At 52.7% G+C, this 19,500-nt stretch overlaps 1 protein-coding gene and 1 non-coding gene across 4 annotated transcripts; both read right to left on the bottom strand.

Annotated features, from left to right (window-relative positions):
• Positions 1-9,146: 9,146 nt before the first annotated feature.
• LOC123592263 lies at positions 9,147-9,251 on the bottom strand. The gene has a single exon (XR_006709662.1). It is a non-coding gene; the product is annotated as a U6 spliceosomal RNA (small nuclear RNA).
• Positions 9,252-10,232: 981 nt separating this feature from the next.
• SMIM45 (small integral membrane protein 45) lies at positions 10,233-14,305 on the bottom strand. 3 transcript variants are annotated; one of them, XM_045464215.1, is made up of 5 exons: positions 13,951-14,305; positions 12,575-12,733; positions 12,415-12,481; positions 10,632-11,460; positions 10,233-10,561 (listed from the first exon to the last, which is right to left on the bottom strand). In XM_045464215.1, exon 4 carries the CDS (start codon positions 11,444-11,446, stop codon positions 11,240-11,242), a length of 207 nt encoding a protein of 68 aa, XP_045320171.1. In that variant the 5' UTR covers positions 11,447-11,460; positions 12,415-12,481; positions 12,575-12,733; positions 13,951-14,305; the 3' UTR covers positions 10,233-10,561; positions 10,632-11,239. The 3 variants fall into 3 exon arrangements, with proteins under 3 accessions (XP_045320171.1, XP_045320170.1, XP_045320169.1); XM_045464214.1 differs by lacking the exon at positions 12,575-12,733; XM_045464213.1 differs by lacking the exons at positions 12,415-12,481; positions 12,575-12,733 and having other exon boundaries at positions 13,951-14,296.
• Between the last annotated feature and the right edge of the window lie 5,195 nt (positions 14,306-19,500).

Raw genomic sequence — 19,500 nt, 5'->3', positions numbered from 1 at the left:
CTTAACCCCAAACGTCTACCCTCAGTGTGCACGCCCACACAGAGACAGCAGGCCCGGGGATCGGATTTCTGAGGTCCATTTAGTCCAGTGTCACCAGATCCCCACCCCTCGCTGAGTCTACACTCCTGTCATCTATCCCTTGGTCCTATGCCACCCACTCCCCCAAACACGCACACATAAATACCCACCTGCCTTGATCAGAGGACAAGAGAAGTCTAGTGCTCCTCAGTCTGGGAAGCTGAAGCTGATACAAGCCTCTCACCTCCCCTGTGCCCAGACTCTGGCCAGTGTGACCAGCTCAGGGGCCTCTTCCCTCTGGCCCCCTCATGGGCCTCCACTCAGCGCCCAGGCCATAGTCCCCAGGCCTAGGGCCCAGCTCTCTCCTGACCTGTCCCACCAGCTACATCCCCAGCGGAGCTGGCTCTGGGGCAGGGAGGGGCTGGTTTCTCAGCAGTGGGCGTCAGTGAATGGCTGCTCTGAGCCTCTGGAATCCTGAAGGGCCATGGGAGGCTCCTAATGGCCAGGCTGGGCTGCCCTGGACTCAAGGCCACCTTCAGGTGGGGTGGGGGGGGATGGGGTGAGGGGTGGGGTGGTGGGATGGTGCCCTGCTGCCTGGCCTCCCCAAATCTACTCTGTCTCCCACAGACCCTGGCTCCTGAGAGATGTCTCCAGTAAGAACAAGGCTACTCCGAATACAGCCACACTCTAGTGGTCCCAGCACCATCCTTACTCCTGATTTCCTTCCGCGTTGCCCCCACCCCCCGTTTAGTTCTGTGACCTTTGAGCCATCTTGTCCACCCAGCTGAGTTCTTTTCTGGGGCGAGCTAAAGCAGGGGCTGTCTGCTTTAACACCAGTCCCCTGAGCCCCTCCTGGCTCCCACTGGACCCTGTACTAAGGCCCCGAAGAGGTAAAGATGACCCAGCCCTGGGCCTGAGGAGACCCACGCTGTGGGCTGGGCGGTGCTCTCATCTGCCTCCATCATACCAATAGTAATGATGATGATGGTGCTAATAATGCTGCCATTTACTGAACACTTACTATCCTCCAAACACTGTGCCAGGGCTGGGCAGGAGCTCACAGTCGGCTCAGGAAGATGGGGACATAGGTCCTTACGGTAACACCGCAGAGATGGTGGATGACATCTTTCCAGCACTCACCCTGAGCCAGGAAGTAGGCTAAGCATTCTCCTGGCATCTCCTGTAATCTCCGCCTGGTCACCTGCTTTTTGCTGATGAGCACACCACAGCCCACACAATGCTGTGAGGTCAGGTCGATTTTCCTGTGTATTGCTCTCCGTAGTGAGTGAGCTTCTGGAGCCGTGCTGGCCCATAGAACATTCTGTGATAATGGAAATGTTCTATATCTGCGCTATCCAATGTGACAGCCACTAGCCACTGGTGGCTATTGAGCACTTAAAATGTGGCCACAGTGACCGAGGAACTGAATTGTTTATTTTATTTCATTTTAATTTGTGCTGTCGTCTCGGACAGTTCTGAGGAGCCTGAATTTTCTTTTCTCTGGGTCCTAGGGCCTGGCAAGAGTCAGCCTCATAAGTGTCTGTAGAAGGAGTGAATGAGCGAACGAATGAATGAGTGAATGGTGAATATGTGGTTCATCCGTTCTCTCGCGTTCAGCCTTTCTTTTCAAACTTGGTTGTTCTCTGGTTACCAGGGCAACACCTGCTGGAGTCCGGTGGGTGGGGGAGGGAAGCTGGCTGGAGTTCCTGCCCCGTCCCTTCTTGCTTTGAGGCCTGGGGACCAGCCGAACTTGAGGAAGAACGGAGGTGTTTGGGGAGGGGACAGCACAGTTCTGCATGGACAGATTGGGCAGGGGGAGACTTTACTGGTCACCCCCAGTGGATTGCATTATCTCTGAGATGAAGAAACCCTGAGAAGAAGTCAGGAGTCCTGGATTCTCTCCCCACTTTGGCAAATGAGTCATGAGGTCACTTGCCTTTCTGGGCCTCGGTTGCCTTTGTGAATAGGTCCCAGTGCCTGCATGTGATCTCCTCTAGCTTAAATATCTAGAATTCCTCCCTCCGGCTACCTGCCAGGCTGTTAGGGCCTTGAGAGCCAGAAGCGAATCTGGTTCATGTCTGTATTCCCCTCTGCCCATCGGCCCTGTTCTGTCCTCCAGGGTTGAGGGGGCCAGGAGGACACGGCCTGCCCAGTAATGACAAGCTGCCCTCTAGTGGCCCAACGAGGCAATGACCTCACATCTGTACTGCTGTCCTTTCCCACCAAAGATCCACAAACCTGGCAGTAACCTCAAAGGACAGACTTTCACCCAAGCAAAAAAAAACCAACCCATTGGGGTGGCCTCCCAGACAAGCGGCACAGGCTTTAGAGTATTCAACTTGGGTTTGCTCTAGCTGTGTGATTTTGAACAGGTCACAAGCTCTCTGAGCTCTTCATCTGTAGAAATGGGGATTATTATCAGTCAGCATGGGTTAAATTATACTGCAATAACAATTCCAAAATCCCAATGGCTTATAAAAACAAAGATTTACTTCTCGTTCATTTCTCACGTCCACACTGGTTTGGATCCATGGAGGCTCTGCTCTGAGTCATCTTGACTTTGGGACCCAAGCTGATGGAGCAGCCCTGTGCTGGAGCCTTTCTCCTCATTGTGGGAGAGGGGAGAAGGGAGTGGAGAGCTGTGCACTTGCTATGAAATGCTTTGGCCTGAGGGCGCCTGGCTGGCTCAGTCTGGAGAGTGTGCCGCTCTTGATCTCGGGGTTGTGAGTTCAAAATCCACGTTGGTTGTAGAGAGAACTTAAATAAATTTAAAAAGAAAGAAAGAAAGAGAAAGAAAGAAAGAAAGAAAGAAGAAAGAAAGAAAGAAAGAAAGAAAGAAAGGGAAAGATAGAAAAAGGAAGAAAGAAAGAAAAAGGAAGGAAGGAAGGGAGGAAGAGAAATGCTTTGGCCTGGACTCACATCTGATCACAACTCACTGGCGAGAATTAGTCGCATGGCCCCACCCACCACAAGGAGGTAGAGAGGTTAACCCTACTATACACGAGAGTTGAAGAGCCAGAAATATTTGATGAACGGGACTGATGACCCACTTGCAAGGTTGTGGGAATACAGTGAGAAGCCCTACGAGATTAGGGCAATGAAATCCATCCACGTTAGCCATTAAAACTGTTACCTTGTAATTCTGTTTTCCTTTTGTATTTACCCTTATGATTTCCTGTGACGTCCACATCAATTCCACCTGCTTACAGCTGCAGGGAAATGGACTTGCAGAGATTCACACAATGAACCAGTGGCTGGAAGGAAGGAAGGGAGGGAGGGAGGGAGGGAGGAAGAGAAATGGAAGGAAGAGAAATGGAATGGAAGAAATGGAAGGAAGGAACCAGTGGCTGGAAGGAAGGGAGGAAGAGTCCCTCCTACTATATGGGGAGGAAGAAATGGGGCTTTGCCCACCTAACGTTCTCTGTGAGTGTGTTGACTGACAGTGTGATGGTCTTTTGAGGAAGCCTGAAGCCTCTGCCCTCCTCCCAAAGCTGGTCTCTGGCCTTTCCAAGCCCTTCCCGCCCCGCCAGAGTGGAGAGCCGAGGGCGTGGAACAATGAAAAGCCTGTATCACCCTCCAGGACTGGAGTCCGAACATTGCAACCATTCCTACGCAGGGACCCTGCACATTCCCGCCTCTTGTCCTCCTGTTCTGGGCCTGGCCCAGACACACCCACCATATCCTGACAGCTCCCAGCTGGTGGGAAAGGAAAGCTCTCAGGACTCTGCAAAACCCCCCCAAACATTTAAAAACCTGCACAACAGTTGTTTTTTTTTTCCCCCTGGCCCCCAGGAAGGCTCTGAGCCATTCTAAAATCTTAGCATCTAAGCAGATGGGTAGCCCCTGGCAGGACTTCCAGAGACGAGCCCATTCATTCAAAAAGCATGCTTTCATGGAGGCCCTGCCCAGTGCCAGGCAGGGTGTGGTCTGAGAAGAAGAGGCACCATTGCTGCTCTCTACAGACATACGAACAAAATCACACTACGAGATTAGGGCTGTAATGGGGAAAGCTACTCGTGGGGTCAGGGAAGTCTTCCTGGAGGAGGCAAGCAATTGGAAAGTCATCAGGTTCTCTCCTTGGATCTAAACCTTACTTGAAAAACCGCCTTCTGCTCATTCAGTCTCCCCTCCCACCACTTACTCACTGACTTACTCACTGACATTCTGTGCTTCAAACACATGATACCACTCACAGGTGTTTTTTGTTTTGTTTTGTTTTTCATGTTTATTCATTTTTGAGAGACAGAACACACACGAGCAGAGGGAGGGGCAGAGAGAGAGAGAGAGAGAGAGAGAGAGAATTCCAAGCAGGCTCCGCGATGTCAGTGTAGAGCCTGATGCGGGGTTCGATCCCACGAACCTAAGCTGAAATCAAGAGTTGGACGCTTAACCGACTGAGCCACCGAGGCGCCCCACCACTCACAGTTTCCAGCGAGGACGGGGTTCTTTCGAGCCTTTATGGGTCTGCACTTGCTGACTCCTTTTCCCCTTAGGGAAAACTCTTATTCAGCCTTCAAAACCCAGCTGAGTGACTATATCCTTCAGGAAGCGTTCCTTGACAAACCCCATCCACGAGAGTAGGCATGTCTTCGGTTGTCTTCAGTTTCTCGTACATACTTCTCCTGCTGCAATCACACTTTTGAAATTCGTTTACACATCTGTCCTCCCCTCCAGTTTGTGAGCTCCTTTGATACAGAGACTTCTTCTTCTTCGTCATTGTATTCTTGGTGCCAGGCCTAGTGCTGGCGTAGAGCAGGTATGTGACACGCCTCTGTAGGGTCTTAACATTTGCCACAACCAGTGGGGCAGGCGAAGCAGGGATAAGGAAATAACCGGCAGGTTATTTTTCCATGGAGAACCTGCCATGAGCTGAGCACTGCCCCACTGGCACTGGCGGCGGACATTTATCTGGGCTTTAATCACCTGTGGTTCTCAGTGCCTGGCACACAGAAATGCTCGGTGAATTCACGTGTGTGTCCGAGAGCCAAGGAAGCTTGCCCAAGGACGTGCAATGTAAATGGACAGCTTTATAGGATTTACTACTGTCAGGTCCTGACCCCAAGGTGCTCCCAGTGCGGTCCTCTAGCATGCCCTGGCAGATGAAAAAAATCTGTCTTCGTGCACTGGCCTCTTTCTGTAGGCTCTGCTATCTGGGTCAACCCTCCCCCTTGTAAAAAATGCTGAGAATGCAGTTTGTTGTGTCAACATCCCATATGAGACATTTCTTTTTAGTATCTAGAACCAGAAATTTGTCTTTCATGAAGATTCAGCCTCTCCCTTCTGTCACATAAAAAGAATAAAATGACCTCTTTGTGTTTCTTCTTTCCCTCTGGCTGCCAGGAAGCTCAGAGATAAGTAATAGTATGACAGCAGGGGTGAGAGTTGGAACGCTTCTTCTCACCCCCACGTATGTGTGGCTTCTTTAACAGAAATCTTCTTGTGTTCTTTATGAGAAGAGCAGGTGTAAATAGACATTTATGTAAGAAGCCCTGGGAACTGGGAAAGGGCCCAGGTTTAAGAGCAGGAGACCCTCTCTGAGGCTCAGCCTTCTCCTCGGCAGCCCTTGTACAGAGGCAGACGTCCTATGAGAAGGATTGGCCACTGCCCAAGCCTCACGTGGGGTCACAGTCAACGTCCTCCCTGAGGAGGTTATGAGTTTATAACCTTGAACACATTCACTCTTCTGACCCAGTGTGGCCAGAAGTCTTTTTATTTATTTTTTTAAGTCTTTTTTTTTTTTTTCAAGTTCATTTATTTATTTTGAGAGAGACAGAGACAGTGCAAGTGGGCTGGGCGGGCAGAGAGAGAGGGAGACAGAGAATCCCAAGCAGGCTCCGTGCTGCCAGCGCAGAGCCCAACGCAGGGCTCAAACCCACGAAAACACGAGATCATGTCCTGAGCCGAAACCAAGAATCGGATGCTTCACTGACTGAGCCACGCAGGTGCCCCCGAAGTTTTATTTTTGAAGAGGAGTCGGAAAAAGATTTTTCACGTGAAATCTCCTGACATAAATGTTGCCAATTAATTTTCTTTCTTTTTTCTTTTTTTTTTTTCTCCAAAACACTGTGTTGGGTAACACAACAATCTGGCTGTAGGCCGGGTCTAGCCTGAGGTCCTCCCAGGCCCAGCCAGTCCAGCCCAATCCACATCCAACAGAGCCTTTTTGGTGTGTTTGGACTGGGGGTCAGGGGACAATTTACATGATTTCTGCTGAACTCTCCCCTCTGCCAACACCCAAGAGAACCGCCTTGTTTTGAGATGACCCCAGCCTGGGGCCATGTTGGTCCAGGTGGGCCCTGACCCAAGCTGGGCCATACATGGGACACTGCCCCAGCCTTGGATGACTGGTTTAAAATAGGCGTCTGACCTAGAATGAGCCAGTGAATCCCTCCCGTGAGATACTTGGGCTTGAGGCCAGAGAGAGGGACAGATAACTGACACCGATGGCTGGAGCAGGTAGGATATCAAACTTGGACAGCAGGGGGCCATGATCAGGGGGTCAGGTGGTGACTCATGAAATAGGTGTGCAGAAGCAAGAATAAAAAATGGTGTGAGAAACGGGGCGCCTGGGTGGCTCAGTCGGTTAAGCGTCCGACTCCTGATTTCACCTCAGGTCATGATCTCACGGTTCATAAGTTCGAGCCGGCATTGGGCTCTGTGTGGACAGTGCAGAGCCTGCTTGGGATTCTCTCTCTCTCCCTCTCTCTGCCCCTCCCCTGCTCATGCTCTCTCTCTTTCTCTCAAAATAAATAAATAAAATTAAAAAAAATTTTTTTTCTTATTGATGTGAGTCTGAGTGCCTGGTTCTCGTTGTCCTGACGTCTGCTGCTTTCCTGTCCTGCAGGGTCTGAACACCCCAGTGTCCTCATGGAAACTTCCCCTTCTTGCCCAAGCCAGTGGAGTTGGGATCTATGATGTTTCTTGCACCCATGCACAGGGCATGTGCTTGGGCCCTTTCTGGTCCTGCCTCTGACCAGGGCTGGGAGACAGTTTTCTGATAAATGAATAGCACTGAGCTTCTAGCCCTGGTGCCCCGGCTCTCAGCCCCAGGCCTCACACCTCTGCTCACTGAGCTCGTGAAACCCAGAGCCTCAGAAGATAAGAAGTTTATCCCCCTCAGGGAAGGGAGCCCAGATACATTGGGGCTGGCCCAGCCAGAGAAACCGAGGCAGATCGGGACCGGCTACCCGGTGGGTGGGGCTGGTCCCCCCTCCATTCTTGTGTGGGGTGATCTTTAAGGCCCTGGAAGGGCTCCACCCTCCAGTGGGTCCCCAGAGAGCCCACTCACCCGCCCGCCTACTTCTGCCGCACCCTGCCCGCCCCGACAGCCAGACTCAGAGCCCCCATCATATGCTCACCAGACTCTGGGCTTTCCTGTCCACCCTTCCCCTCCCTCATGCTGCAAACCCAGGTGGTGGAACCCTCTGGATGGCCTGGGTGGGTTCTCTCTGTACTTATTTCCTCCTCTGTAAAACGTTCTCAGTCCCACTATCTTTCACCTGGCACCCGTTCCCTCTTTTAGGCAACTGCCACTGCCTCCCCCTGCCCCCCTCCTCGGACCATGTGATCAGTAGGCTGACTGCCCCTGGCTGCAGTGGTGGGCACCAGAGCTGCCGGGCAATCGGGGCACCCCACGCCCTCAACTCATGTGCCCTGGGGGCCAATGCGAGTTCATCCCCTGGGATTTCACCGCAACAAGATGCATGCCCTCCCCTGAAATGAGGGCGCCAAGGGCTGTGGGAGCCTGGGACTCCCAGGGGAACCTTACCACCCGGTGGAGAATGCCCGCACAAAGGAAACCAGGACTGAGGGAGACAAAGAGACAGACGGAGACATGGCATGTCCTGGCGACATCCTTGAGCCCTAGGGTTCCAGCCAAGTGTGAGTCTGGAACCGAACCCTTTTATTTCAGCTGTTTTCACTTTGGTGTCTTGTGCCTGCACAAGGGCTGGGTGGCAGTGAGGGGCAGCCGCGTGGTCGGGGAGGGGGTGGGAAAATCTCTCCAAGCTGCAGAATGCCCTGCCGGAGGGGCAGGCACAGCAGGGCCAGGCTCGGGTGAAGCCAGAGACGCACCGAGGGCACAGGATTGAAGGGGGCACCTGGGTGTGAGCCCGAGGCGCCTCTCTGGCCTCACCCCAGCCCGGCTCTGCAAGATGGTGTATACAAGACCCGGTTTGCCCCCTGAAGGAAGAGCAGCTCCAGCCCTCGAGGCAACTTTTGCTTTCCTTCGTTCCTTAGATGGGGCCTGTGCAAGAGTGAGCCCTGGTCTGGGGTCAGGATTTCTGGTCCAAATCTCAGCCCACTGCCCTGTGACCTCAGCAAATCCCTATGACGATAGAATGGTGGTTGTGCCCACGTGTTCTCCCCCTTTCAAGGAGGCAGAAGTTTGGGTTTTTGTTTGTTTGTTTTGTTTTGTTTTGTTTTGAGAGAGAGAGAGCGCGCGCGCACACACACACACACACACACACACACACACAGGAGCAGGGTACAGGCAGAGGGGGAGGGAAAGAGAAGATCTCCAGCAGGCTCCACGCCCAGTGCAGAGCCCGATGAGGGGCTTGATCTCAAGACTTGGAGATCATGACGTAAGCTGAAATCAAAAGTTGTGGGGCGCTTAACCGACTGAGCCACGCAGGCACCCCAAGGAGGTGGACTTTTTTTTTTAATTTACATCCAAGTTAGTTAGCATATAGTGCAACAATGATTTCAGTAGATTCCTTAATGCCCCTTCCCCATTGAGCCCATCCCCTCTCCCACACCTCCTCCAGTAACCCTCTGTTTGTTCTCCATATTTAAGAGTCTCTGATGTTTTGTCCCCCTCCACTTTTTATATTATTTTTGCTTCCCTTCCCTTATGTTCATCTGTTTTGTATCTTAAAGTCCTCGTATGAGTGAAGTCATATGATCTTTGTCTTTCTCTGACTAATTTCGCTTAGCATAATACCCTCCAGTTCCATCCACGTAGTTGCAAATGGCAAGATTTCATTCTTTTTGATTGCCCAGTAATACTCCATTGTATCTATGTACCACATCCTCTTCATCCAATCATCCATCGATGGACATTTGGGCTCTTTCCATACTTTGGCTATTGTTGATAGTGCTGCTATAAACATGGGGGTGCATGTGCCAAAAATAAGGAACACTTTATGAATTTGTGTGTCATCCTTGCACAGGGGTCATGCTAATACTCTCTGTATCGTTCTAATTTTAGTATATGCACTGCCAAAGCAAGCACAAGAGGTGGACCTTTTAAGTGAACATACAGCCCCCCGGCTAAAGAATATACTTCCCAGCCTCCCTTCCAGCTAGAAGTAGCCATATGCCTAAGTATTGAGCAGTAGGATGTAAGGGGGTGGGAAGGGGACGGCCATCATGGAGTGTCCTCCAAGGAAGGAAGGGGTCACACTTCCCTCCACCTTGCTGCTGGGGGTGCAAGCGAGCCCTCTGGATTTTGCCAACCAAGGCATCATGCCAGGCACGGGGAATAGCCACAGAGAAGCACAGATCCCTGGACATGTGTGGAACCAGCCATCAGACCAGCTCCAGAAAACTTCCCATGAAAGGTGCTGTGAGAAAAAACATTCTATTTGGTTTAAGGCCCTGTTGTTTTCGCGTCTCTGTGCCTGAATCCATATCCTAACTGGTACTCTGCTTCATGTACTCCAGCTACTGGTTTGGTTGTCCCAAGTAGGGGGAGGGGGTGAGAGCTACTGGTTTCTAGTGGATGGAAACCAGAGATGCTCATTATCCCACAACACACAGGGCAGTCTCCCACAACAAAGAATGATCTGGGCTAGGGGCACTTGGGTGCCTCAGTCAGTTAAGCATCTGACTTCGGCTCAGGTCATGATCTCAGGGTTCTTGGGTTAGAGCCTCGAGTTGGGCTCTGCTCTGACAGCTCAGAGCCTGGAGCCTGCTTCGGATTCTGTGTCTCCCTCTCTCTCTGCCCCTCCCCCACTCACACTCTGTCTCTCTCTCACTGAAAATAAATAAAAATAAAAATAAAATTTTAATGAAAAAAAAAAAAGAATGATCTGGGCTAAAATGTCAATAGTGCTGCTGCTGAGAAATTACTTTACCTACCCTCTCTGAAATAAGTGTCCCCATCCCTACAAAGGGTTTTTTTATGGCATTATTATGTGTTGTTGTTTTTTTTTTATGAAGATCCAGTGAGATGACAGACATGACCCTACCTTCAGGAAAGGAGACAGTCCTGCAGAAATAGTCATGAAGTCTTTATTATTGCAAAAAAACTAAGAGGGAAGCCCCAGAGGAGGAGAGTGAGACAGGCTGCTACTCGACATCCCAAATGAGGCAACAGTGTTCCACAAAGGAGGAGGGCTCCCTGGTGGGGTTGGGTGGGCAGGGGGATGGTGCTGGGGGCTGCAGTACAGGGCAGGGACCTTGGGGAAGGAGAGAGTAGGGAAGCCTGGCACAGGGAGGGAGGTGAGAACCGCTGTGGGCAGCCTATCACAGGCTCGCCCTGTCCCCGCCACCTCCTGCCCTGCTTGGGGCCCCCGCTCTCCCTCTTACACATACACACCTGCCTGTCCCCCTCCCCACTCCCCCCTCCCAGACTCTCTCTCTGGTCTCTCTGTCTCTCTCTCTTTCACACACACACACCCCTCCATCCTCTGTGGTCTCACCCCTCTGCACACCCTGTCACACACGCTCACCATTGCCAAGTCTGAGTCCAAAGGGGTGGGGCTGAACTGGAAGGAGCAGACACCCCTCCAAATGGGGCCTTTCCCTTGGGTCAGCTTTGAAGCCTGCCATGTGAGGCTGCAGGGAGGTTGCCTCCTCGGGTGGAGCGGGCCGTTGAGTGTCACCGGGGATTCAGTGGGGAAGTGGGAATCTAGACACTTAGGACAGGCAGGGGCAGCGGTGCCTGACTCCAGGTGAGGGGCGAGAGTGCTGGGCAGCACAAAGGCACTGGAGGCCAGCGGGGGATAAACCCAGAGCTGGGGAGGGCAGGTGTGGAGAGAACTGGCTTGAGGTGGAAAGCAAGCCCCGGGCCAGCAGCAGTGACACCTCAAGACACCCAGGTGCCCCTATCTCACCAGGTGCAGCCAGTGTCCACCCGGGGCACCCAGAAGCTTCTGCTGGGAGGGCCCAGCTCCAGAGGGGTGGCCCGGAGGAGCAGACGTTGTCCTCTCTCTGCCTCAGGGTCTCCAGGCTGGGCGAGGCGGGGGAGGGCACCCGGTGCCCGGCGCGGGTCAGCTCAGACCTCTGGGCCTCCGAAGGCCAAGTTGTCGCGGACCATCAGGGTCTTGCGGAGGTCACGGTCCACCAGGGGGCGCTGCATGCGCCACTTGTGCGCCTCCTGCAGGCCAGGCTCGAAGTAGTAGATGCAGGCGCCGAAGCCCACCAGGATGAGCACGGAGATGACCAGGTACACGGGCACGAACCAGTCCAGGAAGTGCGGCATCGCGGCGGCCTCAGCTGCCGAGACACGGGCGGTGAGTACTGGCGGAGGCGCCCCTTGGCCCACCTGCCAGCCCGGAGGGAGGTGCGCAGGCTTCGCACAGCCAGGAGGGGTGAGCATCACCTTACAGATGGGACGGCTGAGGCCCAGGAGAGTGGAGGGCAGTGGCTCAGCAGCCTGCCCCCTGCCCCCTGCGCCCGCCAAGAACAGAGCTGCCCCCATCACAGGGTGGGGTGGGGGGACCAGCTGGCTCCTACCCACCCTTTCAGAAGCTTATATATAACCGAAGGCCAGGCCTGGTTCAATCCCCTCTCAGGCATTATGTGCCCTCAGGCAAGTTGCCTAACCTCTCTGGGCCTCAGCATCATTGTCCCCTGTGGAAGGGGACACTAACAGAGCACTCAGTAAAGGACGACATGGGCTATGCCTCCTCCTTGCCACCCCTCCCGGCCCTGACTGTGCGGTCTCAGAGGCTGCTGCTTGCCAAGCCCTCACAGATGAGTGGGTCCCCAGCCACCCGCACATCCTGGCAGGGTGTGGTTTGGTGAACAAACACCCAATCCCCAGGGGATCTCGTTGATATCAACAGGGTCTGCACAGGCTCTCGAATTCAGGCCCATGCCCCAAATCATAATTATAAGACTCTGGACACAAGCACCGGCCCCAAATCCTTGGGCCTTGGGTTTCCACATCTGGAAAGTGGGAATGAAAATAGCACCCACCTAGACCGTATGGCTGTTGTGACAGTTCAGTGGGTTAATTTATGTAAAATACTCAGATTTAGTGCCTGGCACATAATACGTGCTACTTCGTTGTTTGTTCTTACTCTCTGAGCCTCAGTTTCCCTAACTGTAAAATGGGGATAAGAAATAGGATCCATTTCTTAAGGTCGCTGCGAATGTTTAACAAGATAATGCCTAAAGGGCTTTCAGCACCAGGCTGCATCAGAACCAGCACTCATGTAACATTACCTATTATTTCCAGTGAACCAGTGGCAGGAAAGCAGGAACATGAAGGGCAGCGGGTGCAAGGTGCCTCCTAAATGTTACATACACACAGACCCCTTAGAATGACCCAGAGATACCCACATCTGTGCTCTGCCAACCTCCCCAACCTCATCTCCTGGCCTACCTGGCATCATCTCGAACTGCTTGCCAGTCACCTATGTGCACCTGCGTATCATACAGTGTCTATCTTTCATATGCTTTCATTTTCCCCGGAATCTCCTTTGTACTGTGTTCAGGTGACAAACTTCTATTCGTACTTCAAAAGCCAGATCACAGACCATCTCTTCCAGAAATGGGATAAAGCAGGACCCATTAACTTACCCTCAAACCCTTCCTAAGGTATATAAAAGGAGTAGGATGAAAAGCCCCACCTCTGCCTGCCCAGGCAGGGAGAATATTCTTAGAATGTGTTCACAAACCTTATACGGGGCCTGTGGGGTAGGTGTTAATGGCTACATTTTACAGATGAAGAAACTGAGGCCCACACGGGTTCACTAACTTGCCCTGGGTTGCCCAATTGGAAGGGAGCTAAGAGCTGGACCCTAAACCCCCTGAGATGGCCTGAGGTTTGAGTCCTGTGGGGTGGGTAAAGACCCCTGAGCAGAATGAAATGAGCAGAGGTCCCCGGTGGCTTCTGAGGGAGGGAAGAGAGGGGACAGATGGAGCGACCTCCAGGACAGGCTAAAGACAAGCCCTAGCTCCTCAGACCTCTGTCTCCAAACTCCAGCTCCCCTTGTCCCATTACTTCCAGGTGGGTCTTCAAGGCGGGCTGTGACCCCGGGGTGGGGGCGGGGGGGGGAGAGATGCTGCTTCCCAGGGGTAGCCATCCTGGGGCCTGCCCCTGGCCCCCCGGGTCCCCGTTGGCTATTCCGAAGCACGATGTCTCAAGGTGCCCTAGTCATGCCCTCCTAACCATCTGCCTTTCTGGAAAGCCAAAGAGTTCAGAATTGCTTGGCGTTGCCTATTGAGGGGAAGTTGGGAAAGGGGGCTCCCAAGCAGGAAGGCTGCTCCAAACTAACCTGACTGAGGCCAAAAGATTTGTGTCCCACCCTTGGCTACAGGCAGGACCCCAGTCCCCCTGCAGCTTAAACATGAGAATGAGGAACTTAGGCAGAGTTGTAGCAATTTTGGCTGCAATGATGTGAATCTGTGGAGCCCAGCTTAGGGCCCCCCAACCTCTCTAGCCCTGCGATAAAAACCATTCTAGGGCAGACTGAGGACCCCTAGACCTTCTCCTAGTTGAGACAAATCACTCACTGGCTTTCTGTGTGACCTTGGGCTACTCCTCACCCTCTCTGGGCTTCAGGGTTCCCCATGCACAATGACAAGGTGGGAGGGGGGGGTTCCAGATGATCTATAAGGAATTTTCCAGCCCCCACTCTAGACAAAGTCCCATCCAAGACAGTGTGAGGGTCGTAGAGCCCCTCTTTCTCTCCCCCCAAGGCATTGGCACTACTCGGTGCCCCTTTCCCCCCACCCCCTGCTTGTCCGCAGACCCACCTCACGACCTGCAGATGCCTGTTCCAGGGGCTCTGTGCTGAGCGCACCGCCTCGGCCTGAGCGGCTCAATGTCGGCCTGTGGACTCAGTCGTAGCTGCTGTCCCCAGAGACACTGCTATCTGCAGCAGCCCTGGGTGCTGGAGGCAGAGAAAGGGCGAGGCCACTGCCTCCCGTGGGAGACAGAGCTTCTCAGGCCCAGGACTCTGACGGGGCTGGGAGGGGGCAGTCCTGGGCTGGCAAGGCACGCTGGTAGGTCTCCCTGCCCACCAGGAGACACTTCCCTCTGCCCCCGACCCTCAGGATGGCAGGAGGCGGGACGTGTCTCAGCCAATCAGCAGCCTGGCAGAGCGAGGGCTTTATCCTCCGTTGCCCTGGCAACCAGCCTTCTCTTCTGGATCCCTCGCACTGTGCACGTGGTACAGAAATGACAGGGCAGGGTTGGGAGAATTCGGGGAGGAATGGGAACCACCCGGAAGGCTGCTGAGTCCCGTGGTTGCTGAGCCTGGAGAGGAGGGAACCCCAGCTGAGATAAATGGAAGGGTTTGGAGGCTTGCCGTTTGTGGGTAGGGAGAGATGAGGGTCCCTGGCAAGCGGGTGGGGACACAGAAGTAATGACGAGTAGAGCCAACAAGGGCCATATGTCATAGAGGAGAGAATCAATTCTGAGACAGGGACTCCGGACACATTGGTCCAATGTGGACACTGCTTCAGTGCTTTATTCATATTAATTCATTTATCCATCTTCCACGGTCACACAGCAAGAAAGTCACAATGCCACAGTCAGAGCCTAGCCTGGCCTTCAGGCCCCCACCCAGGTTCTGCCTCACCCAGCCCCCCAGATCCCCTGGGCTGGGATAGAGCCTCAGATGGCTGTGACTCCCAGGCACTGAGGACCCCCACACATCACTTCATTCTGCTCTCAGTGGTGCTGACAGCCCATGTGGGGACGAGGCAGCCTCAGCTCAGAGACGTGATGCTGCTTACCGTCTCCTTCATCTAGGTCATTCAGCTTCTCAGTGACAAAGCTGGGGAGTGGGGGTGGGGTAAGGGGTCCATCCCCCAAGCCTGGGCCCTCCCTCCTGTGCTATGGACAGAGTGTCAGCAAAGTGTCAGGCGTCCAGTGTGCATCCCATAAACAGCAGTGGTTATTGTCTCAGGAGGACAGAGTGGCCCCAGAGGCCAGAGGCTTCAAGGAACCCCCTCCCCAGAGAGTCCGTTCCCAGAAATCTGAGGACAGGCAGGTGGGGAAGGCTGTGGGGGAGATGCCTTCAGGACCCTGGGTCCCCCACCCCACAGACACCCTGCCAGCTCTGGGCCCATCTGGACCCCTGCAAGGGTCGTAGGTCCTCTCCAGCATATATAGGGCAAAGGGAATGAGTTTGAGTTCACAGAGGGATTTGTATTAAGACAAATTACATGGAGTCAAATACAACTCTTTTTTTTAAATTTCTTAAGTTTATTTATTAATTTTGAGAGAAAGAGTGCATGCGTGCATACGTGTACAATGTGAGCAGGGAAGGGGCAGAGAGAGAGGGAGAATCCCAAGCAGGCTCCTCGTTCACCCCAGAGCCCAATTCAGGGCTCCTCAATATGTAATGTTACATGAGTGCTGGTTCTGATGCAGCCTGGTGCTGAAAGCCCTTTAGGCATTATCTTGTTAAACATTCGCAGCGACCTTAAGAAATGGATCCTATTTCTTATCCCCACTTTACAGTTAGGGAAACTGAGGCTCAGAGAGTAAGAACAAACAACGAGGTAGCACGTATTACGTGCCAGGCGCTAAATCTGAGTACCCACCATGGTGGGTCCATGTAAATGGACTCAAATACAATACGCACTCTTTTGTGTCTGGGCCTCTCCCTCAGCACAACGCTTTTGTTGCTCACCGATGCTGTTCCATTTATCAGTATACCACAACTTGTTGATCTGTTGACCACCGAAGGACATTTGGGTTGTTTCCAGTATTGGACAATTGTGAGCCAAGCCTCCAAAGCGCTTTTCAACAGTTTGGAGTAGGAGAACAGATCAGAGCTGGGGAGGGAGACAAAGGGGCACAGAGAAACCAGCCACAGGATTCTTTATTTCCACGAAAATCTATGGGAAGCTTGGGGTGCCTGGGTGGCTCAGTTGGTTAAGCGTCCCACTTTGGCTCAGGTCATGATCTCATGGTTCGTGGGTTCAAGCCCAGCATCAGGCTGCTTTGGATCCCCTGTCCCCCTCTCTCGGTCCCTGTCCCACTTGAGAGTGCATGTGCTCTCTCTCTCTCAAAAATGAACAAGCATTAAAGATATTTTTTCAGGGGCGCCTGGGTGGCGCAGTCTGTTAAGCGTCTGACTTCAGCCAGGTCACGATCTCGCGGTCCGTGAGTTCGAGCCCCGCGTCGGGCTCTGGGCTGATGGCTCAGAGCCTGGAGCCTGTTTCTGATTCTGTGTCTCCCTCTCTCTCTGCCCCTCCCCCGTTCATGCTCTGTCTCTCTCTGTCCCAAAAATAAATAAATGTTGAAAAAAAAAATTTTAAAGATATTTTTTCAGAACTAGGGGAAGCTCAATATGTAATAGAGACAAAACCTGAGCTGCTTCTGTGAAATAACAGGGTGGGCTTTCTGGATTCTACCCACTCAGCTTCTCCTTGTCCCCTCCAGCATCCCTGAGGTATCTCCACAGAGTTCCACAGAAGCTGATTTCAGAGACAGTATCCCAGAGAGCGTCTGACGGCCCTGCCAGCTCTGGGTGTTCTGGGGGTTGGAGGGAGGGGGCGGGAATCCCAAGCAGGCTCCACACTGAGCCCTGAGATCGTGACCTGAGTCAAAATCAAGATTCAGATGCTCAACTGACTGAGCCACCCAGGCACCCCTGGGTGTTCTTGATACAAGAGTTTCCATCCAGGCCTGGGTCTGCCCTTCCTGCCAATCCCCACCCTTCATCACAGTGCGATTCTACTCACGACTATTGTGTATTGCACTCTTCGTGAGACAAGCACCAACTCATCTTAGCGCCACAGCCAATAATCACCTCCCCCAGCGAAGTGTAGCCATGGCTCCCCAGGGACCCTTCATGCATCTGGGCTCCTCCGCTCCCTGGGGCGGCCCTCACCAACCGTGCTGCCTTGGTTGTTGCTATCTGTCCTTCTACCACGGAAGCAGGGGTGACACCTCTGGTGCCTGGGTCACTAGTGCCCAGCACCAGCATTGGCCTGAGGCAGGCGCACAGCACGTGTTGATTGAATGGGTCTCAGCTCAGCCCCTCCTAGAAGGTGCTGACCGGAGCCAGAATCTCTTTGTGATACTCTAAGGACCTCAGTCACCTCTGAGACCTCATTCTCCCCAGTTTCTCCTCATTCCATCCACTTCAGCCACTGGCCTCGTTGCTGCTCTTTCTGCCCAAAGCCTCTTCTTCAACGTACTGAACTGGCTCCTCTCTCACTAAATTCAGGCATCTGCTCAAATATCACCTTCTCTCTTTTTTTTAATTAATTTATTTTTTCAGAGAGAGAGAGAGAGAGAGAGCAGGGGAGGGGCAGAGAGAGAAGGAGAGAGAATCCCAAGCAGGCTCTGCACTGTCGGTGCAGAGCCCGATGATGTGGGGCTCGAACTCACGAACTGTGAGATCATGACCTGAGCCGAAACCAAGAGTTGGACGCTTAATCGACTGAGCCACCCAGGTGTCCCTCAAACACCACCTTCTTGGGGCCCCCCGAGTGGCTCAGTCGGTTAAGCGTCCAACTCTTGGTTTCGGCTCAGGTCATGATCTCACGGTTCGCGCCTTAAAGCCCCACATTGGGCGCTGCGCTGGTGGCACGGAGCCTGCTTGGGATCCTCTCTCTCCCTCTTTCTCCGTCCCTCCTCTGCCTGTCCTCTCTCTCTCTCAACATAAATAAATAAATTTTAAAACAAATTTAACAAAACGACAAAGAAAACACATCACCTTCTTCCAGAGGCCTCCCCTGACCTAACATAGCTTCTTCATGTCTGCCCTGTCCTCCAGCCCACCTTACTTTATGTTCAGAGCACTCATTACTCTCAGACTTTTGGCGAGTCTCTTCCACACCCTCCGCCGGAGGAATCAAAGCCCATCTGTGCTGGGGCAGGGACTCCATGAAGTCATTTATTTCCAGCTCTTTCTAAGCAAAATACAGTTTAGTCCGCAGTGAGGATTTAGGTTAGATGGGAATATGCCTCTGTTGTTCTAGGTATCACAGCAGTGAGCACACTGTGTGATCAGGGTCTGACTCCCCCACCCCAGAGTTGATAATGTCTGATTCATCTGTATTCTCAGGGTGGCGCATTGGGTCTGCCCTCGGAAATGATGAAAGGATCAATGGATGTAAATCAATCCATTCATTCAACAAATAATTACTGAGCGACTACCATGTACCAGGCACTTTTTTTTTTTTTAACGTTTATTTATTTTTGAGACAGAGAGAGACAGAGCATGAGTGGGGGAGGGGCAGAGAGAGAGGGAGACACAGAATCCAAAGCAGGCTCCAGGCTCTGAGCCATCAGCCCAGAGCCCGACGCGGGGCTCGAACTCACGGACCGCGAGATCGTGACCTGGCTGAAGTCGGACGCTTAACCGACTGAGCCACCCAGGCGCCCCTACCAGGCACTTTTTAAAGGGCTGGACATGCAAAATGACAAAGTCTCTGCTCTCATGTGTCTTATGCTCTAGCTGGAGAGACAGACAGTGAGCAAGGAATTATATAGCTGTTGGGAGAAGCAATCTGCCATGGGCCCTGGAGCATCCCTGCGGGTTCTTGCTGGGTATGGCAAGGCCCCGAAAGCTCTTTGCCCGGGCTTGTCTCAGGGTTGTGTTTGCAGCAACCTTGGAGAATGAGGTGACATCTCCCCCAATCCCCGACAAAGAACAGGCCTGCCTACCACTCACTATAAAAGCAGTGAATCTCTATTCCCCGTGTTCCTCCTCTGGGCTGCCATCCACCAGGCGTATGGGCCTCCATGATGGGTCCTTTGCAGGGCTCGGGGGACACGGGGCACTGGCGCACACAAACATAAAGCCCTAGCTACTGGTTTTACCATGAGTAATGGGAAACATAAGAGACAAATCTTACCCAGGAGTTTCATGTCTTCTACCAGCATCCATGAAACAGTAATGGACTATTACTAAACAATAATAAACAGTGACAGTTTATTAGTTTGTAAATATTGTAAAATCACACAGGCTGTACAGCTCTTAACTGTATGTGAAGTGGAGATTAGTGCTATTGAGAAAATAGAGCAGAAAAAAGGAAGACAGGGAATATGGGGGAGACTTGCGATTTTTTTTAATTTTTTAAAAATATTTATTTATTTTTGGGGCACCTGGGTGGCTCGGTCGGTTGGGCGTTCGACTTCGGCTCAGGTCATGGTCTCGTGGTCCGTGAGTTCGAGCCCCGCATCGGGCTCTGGGCTGACGGCTCAGAGCCTGGATGGAGCCTGTTTCCGATTCTGTGTCTCCCTCTCTCTCTGCCCCTCCCCCGTTCATGCTCTGTCTCTCTCTGTCTCAAAAATAAATAAATGTTAAAAAAAATTTTTTTAAATAAACATTTATTTAT

This window comes from Leopardus geoffroyi, chromosome B4, assembly GCF_018350155.1.
Source record: "Leopardus geoffroyi isolate Oge1 chromosome B4, O.geoffroyi_Oge1_pat1.0, whole genome shotgun sequence".
Classification (NCBI taxonomy): domain Eukaryota; kingdom Metazoa; phylum Chordata; class Mammalia; order Carnivora; family Felidae; genus Leopardus; species Leopardus geoffroyi.
Note: the sequence above shows the minus strand (reverse complement) of the source record. Positions and strands in the feature narration are given on the sequence as shown.